The sequence below is a fragment of the Trachurus japonicus genome, chromosome 14 (assembly GCF_045865225.1).
Source record: "Trachurus japonicus isolate A0001 chromosome 14, Traja_1.0".
Taxonomy (NCBI): domain Eukaryota; kingdom Metazoa; phylum Chordata; class Actinopteri; order Carangiformes; family Carangidae; genus Trachurus; species Trachurus japonicus.
The window spans coordinates 5942178-5950865 of NC_140920.1; the positions used below are offsets into that span (position 1 = coordinate 5942178).

At 37.9% G+C, this 8688-nt stretch overlaps 2 protein-coding genes across 2 annotated transcripts in view; one reads left to right on the forward strand and one right to left on the reverse strand.

The window, feature by feature from the left end:
- LOC146974105 (solute carrier family 22 member 4-like) overlaps positions 1-8429 on the reverse strand; it is a 56290-nt gene extending 47861 nt beyond the window's left edge. Inside the window, exon 1 of the mRNA XM_085797203.1 lies at positions 8361-8429. Coding sequence (XP_085653329.1) covers positions 8361-8384 — 24 coding nt within the window. The 5' untranslated portion in view covers positions 8385-8429. The remainder of the gene's footprint in view (positions 1-8360) is intronic.
- Positions 1113-4626, forward strand: LOC146974110 (uncharacterized). Its single transcript, XM_085798877.1, has 4 exons — positions 1113-1167; positions 1748-2077; positions 2539-2736; positions 4574-4626. Exons 1-4 carry the CDS (start codon positions 1113-1115, stop codon positions 4624-4626), a joined length of 636 nt encoding a protein of 211 aa, XP_085655003.1.
- Positions 8430-8688: the final 259 nt, after the last annotated feature.

Sequence of the window (8688 nt, forward strand, 5' to 3'; positions counted from 1 at the left end):
GTGCTGTGCACTTTGAGGTTAGCCACTCTACATGCACTTTATGAGGCAGCATAGAATGATGATGGGTATAATGACCAACTTGTTTTTGTATGAATGTCTCTCACTGCGAGCCAAATTTACCTGCGGGTACAAATAAAGCAATCTAATCTAATCTAATTTAATCTAATTCACATAAATTCTCTTGACAATGACAGACTTGTGTACAATTTCATCTTCTTCCCCTATTTTTCAAACCTAGAACAAGTTAGGACAAGTCAGCATGTTTCTTTGTCTTTCACTCCGTGTCTCATCTCCACCTCATGGCGTCTTTTGTGCAGATACTTAACGTTAACAAGTCTGTTTGTGCGTCTGCTTGAATTAACTTTCTTGAGTAAATATTTTGCAGACATGTCCTTGAATATGTCATAAAAATACTAATTCATGCATGTAAAGCACAAATAATGTTTTCCCCCTATTTACAACAAAACAAACCAACTGAGTTTGTCTTGTTCTTATACACAAGTCAGGAGCTAATTTAACTGCATTCAAAGAGTCAGACAGGTAAATATTGTACAAGTTATGAAAGTACCTACAGCTCACACAATGCAGAATTCAGAAATATGAAGCAGAGAATACCTCACTTATGCACCAGTTACTGCCAAAATTCAAGTGTTTGAGATTGATAAACCATATAAGATAAATGTCGGTTTTAATCTGAAAGTTTGTCATTAAAATAAGTGCAATGCAAACTAATCAAATGATAAAAGTAAAATAAGCTTAGTGCCTCAGTAGTACTTGGTTGAGTGCAGACAACAGCTTCCTCATTCTCTTTGCACAGCAAGATCGAAAGACCAGAAATAACCTGCCCTGCTGTCAGTGGAAAACTCACAAGATAGTCAATCAGCCACAAGGACCAAAGACATCCTGCTCTTCAAGAGGTGAGTGATAGTTTGTAGTTACATTAAAGTGATGAGTAAAAATATATTCTAATGAGTAAAATTAAATTATGCAGCAATTAGATAATCCAGACAAAAGCTTCTTTAGAAAAAGGCGAGTAAACAGCTTGATGATTCTTGTTTATACACTGTGGAAGACATTTGTTTTAAACATAACATAATTATCTTACAGAGAAAATGAATTTCACCCAGTTAATCATCACAACTCTGACAACAGCAGCTCTGGCAAAAGGTAAACTTCAGCAATTACATTTTGATAGTTAAGTGTTACTGTATAGACTCAACTACTATGGACTTAATACTACATTTCATATTATCAAAAACAGCTACGTGTTTTGCCAATCAGCAAATTGTGTTTAATGCAAATTGGGTAACACTTTATCATAAGTACACACTATTAAGCATTAGTTAAGCATTAAATACTGAATTCATCATTTATAACACATGAATACTCAGTATGTAGTTTATACAGTAAACACAGTTACTCATCATTGATAAGAACCAAGTATCCATGCGTTATAAATGAAGAATTCAGTATTTATTATGCTTAAGCTAATGCTCAATAGTGTGTACTTGTTTTAAAGTGTTACCGCAAACTATTGCAGTTTAATTGGTCATAAATAATATTAAGTTGGCAATTAAATTTAAAAAAATGTTGCTGGTCGAAAGCACAGGAAATTAATCATACATACATACTGTAGTTAAAAAAGACATCCAACATTCAAGTATTAAGATTATTGTTTGAATTAAATGTTATAAGCCAGTTACTATAATAATGTTTTTGATAAGTATATTTCTTTTGTGTCTATCAGGGGCTATGGAGTGCAAAATATCTGAAACCAGTGGAGCTCAGCAGTGTCTTGGAGCCGTCGGGCAGCCATTGATTTTTCTCCTACCCATTGGTGAAAATAAAAAGACAAGACTGAAAAAGAATTGCGATATCATTATGGAGATCAGGGGAGTCGATACTACAACAGTGTCCATTCACAGCAACTACAGAAATCACTCAGAAATCTTCAGAAATGGAACATTTAGGCTCGAGACAGTGACAAACGCAGACTCTGGAGATTACGTTTTGGAAATATATGCACTTACTGATGGTATATTACTGCACCGGGTCAAAATCCACCTTAAAATACAAGGTAAGAAAAAGTTTTCTTTGAATTAACCCTTTATGCTCTGCACTAATACAGATGTAAGAATCTGTAATGTATGCATCCTCAAGTTATGTGCTGAGCAACCTGTGTGTTGAGAGCAATACCTGAACATCAATATAAATTGTGCAACTTGTTATCTTTTAAATATTGTAGCATGTAGTATTTATTATACAAATACAGCACATCGCAATTGTGAATTTTATACCAAATGTTTTTATTCTTTTTTTATATTTTGTGTAACATATCTGATTATTAAATATAAACAAAGCATTGTCATACCTACTCCTGTTTTGTACACCTTTGATTTTAATCTCTGATGAAAACTTTTTGTGGTTGAAATAAACCATAAAAACTTTTTCTCAAATTCAAGTAGATGTAGATATCTATAGATGAGTTGACAGTGTTGTTGATACTTTGTGTATGTGACTATATCATTTGTCTTCCAGCTCCAGTGTCTGAACCAGTTGTGTCTCAGGTGTGTTTGTCACCAGAAAAGATGAAGGTCAACTGCTCCTCTGAGGGAGATGAAGTACAGGTCACTTTGACTTTGGACTTAGACGGCCAACACCCAGGAACTTTGACATGTAATGCCCATAACAACGTCAGCAGAAAGGAAACATTTATCCTCCTCACAAGCTGTAGTGGTAATGTATTTTATACATTTATTAAAAACATGGTCATAAATATGCACGCTTTTGAATGCAACTGCTTCAAAAATAATCCTAAAATTGTTGATAATGCGTGATCGTATTGCTGTTTGATTTGTATTTTTATGATTACTGCAATTGTTATGTGATTGTTGTTTTGATTTGATGTGCTCTCGACGTCATTGGAAATGAGGGTTTACCCTCAATGGTTTTCGAGATCTAAATAAAGGGGGAAAAAAAAGTTTAAATTCCATTTTTAAAGGGATAGTTCAACATTTTGCCAAATTGGCCCATTGCCATCGTTACCTTTATTTGTTGGTGCAAACTATTTTTAGAATGGCGGAGCGGCAGGCTGCTCAGAGATACGCTACGGAGGCTAATGGGATTTCTTGGTTTCCCTCATCAAACTCATCAAATACACAATCCAAAAACTCCAAAACGCTGTCGTGGACAAGTTGTGACCTGCACATTCACCACGCTATGAGATAATAACACAACGTTATGAGACAGAGTTGTTTTAGAGGTAAATTCATGCAAAACCGCTGATGTGCGTTGCCTTCAGGGGCAGTTTTTCAGCAAGCAGTCTGTATTTACCTTGAAAACGGCTCAGTTTTGTAACGTTGCATTATTATCTCACAGCATGGTGAATGTGCAGGTCACAACTTGTCCACAAGAGCGTTTTGGAGTTGTTGGATTGTGTATTTGATGAGGGAAACCAAGAAATCCCATGAGCCTCCGTAGCGTAGCACTGAGCAGCCTGCCGCTCCGCCGTTCTAAAAATAGCTTGCACCGACAATTAAAGGTAACGAACCTACTGCTACGACTATAGCAATTATGGCAATGGGCCAATTTGCAAAACTGTTGAACTATCCCTTTAATCATTTACTCATTTCATAAACAGATTGATTGATTTGTTTTCTTCTGAAAAAGGAAAATTTAAATCAGTATTGCGCAGTGAGTTTAAACATAGGGATTTTGAACAATGTTTTCCCCTTCAGAACAGTTTCAGTATCAACCTAATATAGGTGTTATAATGTCTACATTTCAGATTCAGGTTCTACTTCACAACTTGGCCTCATGGCTATGCCGGCTATGAGTGTGACGGTAACTGTCGGCGGCCTGCTTCTCCTTTTGGTTTTGTTTCTTGTCATCCAACAATTCAATAAGAAGAAAAGAAGGAACCCAGAACCTAGGACTGTTAACGAAGGTAAGAGAGAGACTTTCTACCAAGTCCATGTAGGGCTGGACAATGAATCAAATTTTAATTAACGATTTCAATTTTGGATCCAACGATCTCAGAACATACTATATAATCAAAGAAAAGCGATTATTTTGTCATTTTCCCAGACTAGGGTGAGGGTTAGAAATCAGTGAGAGTGAAGTTGGCAAAGGCAGAGCAGCGTCATTTGGGCCATAACTGCAACTTTTTCTGAAGGGAAGTTAAAATTTCACAAGGTTGCAAGGTTTATCTGGCAACAAATTGGTCTGTTGGTTGTGTTGTGAGTATTTACAGTTTGTGTGTTTCATTGTGTTTTGTCTATTTCCATGTGTTAAGCTCAGAGTGCAAACAAAATTGTAGCTGAAAGGAGCACTTTCTTCTTAGTCGGCTTGGGGCTCAATAGGTCCCACCCATTGCTTGCTTGTATAAAGTAAAACAGAAATAAAAGATCACATAAGAGAACACAAAGTATAAGAAAAAAAATAGATAAGATAATTTAGCTTTAATGTTGTGTCTGTTTTGATTATTTTACATCACAGTTTTCTGGTAGCACAGTTGAACACAGATACAAAGATCTCAAGATTTCACCAGATTCTTTATTTTTGTTTCTTTCAGATGACGCTGAGGATGAAATCGTCTACTCTGCTGTTAGAGTGAAGAACAAGTAAAAACTAGACCCAACAGGCATTAAAATGCAACTTAATTTGCTCCAAAAACATTAGTCATGCCTTTGCCTAAACCCTGACCTTATCTAAACACAATTTGTTAGTGCCTCTACTTTATGCCGTTCATTTACGAGTGTAGAAACCTGATGCTGTGGGCACCTGAATTAACTTTAGCCTTCCTTTCTACCCTTCTGGAAAAGCATCTCCTTGTTTGAAAAACTCATCTGAACCAAAATAACGTGCAGAATTAGTGATCAGCCAGAAGAAATCCAGAATTTTTCATCAAGCTTGTAAAATGTTCTTGTTACTTGCACTGTACAGGTGGCTGCTAATTGTATATATTTTTACTATAGAATGTAAATGCAAATATAAATTTCATAGTATTTTCCATTATGATCTTGGTGTGGGATTTCTATGTTGAATTGGGGAGTTTGTTTAAAAATCATTTATGCTTTTGCTTCTCATTTGCAAGTGTTTTTGCCATGTCATTTTTTTTTTCATTGATTGGCTTTCACGTTTCACATAACCTTAAACAGATTTACAAATAAATCAATAAATATTCATGTGTCCAACACAATTTTAATTTAGTTTCCTCTTATATAAACTACTCCACCAGTCATAGTGCTCATTTGCACTGTTGAGAAATGTAAAAACTTAAAACACACACACCCTACCATGAAGGCATAAATTTAACCCATGGTCTCATAGTGCGTTAGACCAAGTAGAACCCCCTCCTCCAGAGATCAAGGTTGCCGACCACAGACGTCTCGACGTAGTAACTTCTACACAGACAGCTAGATAGGAGAGTGGGTGAATTCTGTTTTCGTCTCTTTTCAATAGAAACCAGGCAAAGCTTCCAGGTGTTTGGATGCCTCATATCATGTGCTAGGACCCTATTTGTAGTGTTGGTGCAGTCTGGTGTTCTGAGCATCATATGTGTCTATGAGTGGCTTTTTTGAGTGCGGTTGGCTCGTGGCTACAAAGACAGCAGTATGTTGCTATGTGTAGTCTTTGCTGAAGTCGCTTCAAGAGATGTTTGCGGTCGGCAAACTTGATCTCTGGAGGAGGTGTTCTACTGGGTCTCACAGTGCTTTAGAGTAGACTATGTGTTTAACTTACACCAAAATATCCCTTTAATATTGTTCTACTAGCTACTACAACACGTAACATTTGAAGAGTTAAACAGCTTGTAGTCTTTGAGGGTTAGGGTCACTCAGGTCAGCCCTGCCAGAGTCATGTATGGACTGAAACACAGTTCTGTTTTTTTTTTCTTTAACCACATAATCACAGTTTCACTTGGCTGCTACGGTCAAGTAACACAAAGATGAAAATGCACACTGCAATTTCCACTAAGACTGTGTCTGACAAAGACATGAAACAACGCTGTGCTCTCCAGCCGGCTCACCTGCAGCTCGGCTCGAGCTTTGAATTATTTGGACACTTTTGTCCAGTTTTGAGCCTTGCCGAGGAAGTCACTTTTATATGAACTACGGAACAACTGACAGGGTGGTAACAACATGAAACAAAAACACATCCTCATCCTGAGTCAACTTGTCAAAAGCCAATTTGGACTGTGGCCAAGACTAAAAATAATACTGACTCTCTTCAACAACCATAGGAACAGTCTGATGGTCAAATCAACATGTAAGAGGTTAAACACAAACAGTACTGATTACAAAAGAAAAAGCATGTGACAACTCAATCAATATCTAGCCTCTGCTGGTAAGTGACTTAGGTCCAGTGCTAGTACTGTGATTTTTTTTTTTCATTATGAAATGCTGATACTGCAGGAAACACTCATGTACAGAAGAAAACAAAAGACTTTCCACAACCACCTTAACTGTCGTAAAAAATCTTTATATGCATTTTAAATAAATAATAAAAATCAATATGATTCATACATAAGAGGTTTTTTGCTTGCTGTCCATTTAACCAAAACAAACCCGTGAACTTAGATCAAATACAGAAAAGCAATGGTACGTAACAATATTGTTTAAGGTTTTTAGTATACTGTTAAAAAGGTCTTCTGTATTTTAGTTTGTTAGATCTGGAGCATATAAACTGTTCTTAACTTCTCAAGTTGAGATCAGTGCAGAGAATATTTCTGAACACACGATGGAGCCAAAGGTCCTCACATGTAACTCAATGGTGATCAGGCAATGAAATAACTTGATCAGTCTCAATCTTCAATGTTTGAAAGTCTAAGTTTACCAGTTTTACTTTTATAGCTATTAAATGAATATATGATTCATTTCCACACATAATTTTCCAGTTTCCTGGGTCAGCAGGGTCACAGCGAGCGCAATATTTAAGATTTTAACAGTCAATACTATGATCAGTTTGGTTCTTTACACTTTACTCAACAGGTAAAGTAAGTTTCATCTAAGGGAGTTTTGTACTTTGCACTTCACCCACACTTCCTGCTTTCCCCGTCCTGCTCCACTGTTCCTTGGCAGAAGCACGCACCGCTGCAGGGGTGGATTTAATGTGCGCAGGGCGAGGGGGGCGCATGCAATTGCACGCAGGGTTGTTCTGTTTTCTTGATTATTGTATTGTGTGATTACTTTGTGAACCGGGGCCACATTGTGTGCTGTGCTGTGCTGTGCTGTGCTGTGCTGTGCTGTGCTGTGCTGTGCTGTGCTGTGCTGTGCTGTGCTGTGCTGTGCTGTGCTGTGCCGTGCCGTGCCGTGCCGTGCCGTGCTGTGCCTGATTAAAGGCTAGTGGTTTTTGTGGTCTATTTTTCTTTGTTTTCCATCCAGAAATGAAGATTGTTGGAAATAGAGCTGCATACGATTAACCGTTAAACTGTTAACCAATAACAAGAACTTTGACCGTTTAATTTTTATCAATTAATTAGCTACTTATGTTGTCACCTCATGGGGGCGAGTTGACACCTGCATCGACACATGCGTGCTTTCAGTCATATTTCGCAGAAAAAAAATCACACGGGAGTACTTGGCCTACAGTACAGAATGTGCCAGTTATGCAGTGCACTCCCTGTGATGGAACGTCAGACAACAAACTTACAAGGACGCCTGCATTGTGCGTCACCTGTAAGGACAAAAAAAAAAAAAAGGACAGCGCTCCAGCCGGCTCACCTGTAACTCAAGTGCAGCTGACCGAGCTGTCAGAGTAGCTCAGCTGTTCCTCTCTCTTTTGTCTGGTGTTTGGCTGCACTTACAAAAGAGTTCAACATGTGAAGATCTAACCTCCATCTGAGCACCGATCAGCTGAACCAGAGCTCAATGGATGTGGTGCTATACAGATGTAGCAGCGTGTGTGTTTTATAATGGCAAAAACAACAACAACAACAAAACATCATCGATCATCCTCTTAGGCTGGAGGATGGGGTTGTCGACCGGCACAAGCCTAGTCACAGACACTCAGAGCATTTTAATCCTATCAGTTAACAGACAAGCAAAAGCTCAAGCACGTGACAACCCCATCAATATTTGGCCTCCACTGATGACAAACTTAGAAACTGTTTTGGGTCCAACAAGACCTACACATTTGTTACTTTCTTTGCATTACAAGATGCTTGCTACTGCAGGTACACTCAGTAAAACCCCTAAATCTGGCTGTGGGAGTTCAGTTTTTTTTACTTAATTACTGTATGTACCAAAACTTGGCAAAGACATGTTTTCTGCAACATTTTCTCAGCCAACTTCCTTAATCATGTCAGACAACAGTAACAGGTATTCAATACTCATTAGTTGTTACAAGAAATAGCAACTCACCAAGTCAAGAAATCCATTTTCCATAGAGCTGCTTGAAAAAAGTGTCTTCCACTTCGGGCAGTAGCCGTAACTGAGAGAGAAAGAGGGAGAGAGAGCAAGTGAGTGTATTAATGATGACTGTTAACTCTGTGCAAAGCTCACTATGAAATTTACTCAGATCATAAATTACTCCACACCATTCACTGTTTAAACTAGGGCTGCAAAGATTTTCTTGGTCGACCAATAGTCGTCATTTATGGCAATTAGTCGACTACCTAACTAATCGACCAATGAAATTTTGGTTGACTAATTACTTTTTGGTCGACTATTTGGGGGCAGTCCTACAGTA

What these genes read in the sequence shown, in the direction of transcription:
- LOC146974110 (XM_085798877.1), top strand. Translation starts at nt 1,113, where the DNA reads ATGAATTTCACCCAGTTAATCATCACAACTCTGACAACAGCAGCTCTG. An exon ending in AACAGCAGCTCTGGCAAAAG is followed by an intron (nt 1,168 to 1,747) that starts GTAAACTTCAGC and finishes TGTGTCTATCAG; the next exon opens with GGGCTATGGAGTGCAAAATA. An exon ending in CCTCCTCACAAGCTGTAGTG is followed by an intron (nt 2,737 to 4,573) that starts GTAATGTATTTT and finishes TGTTTCTTTCAG; the next exon opens with ATGACGCTGAGGATGAAATC.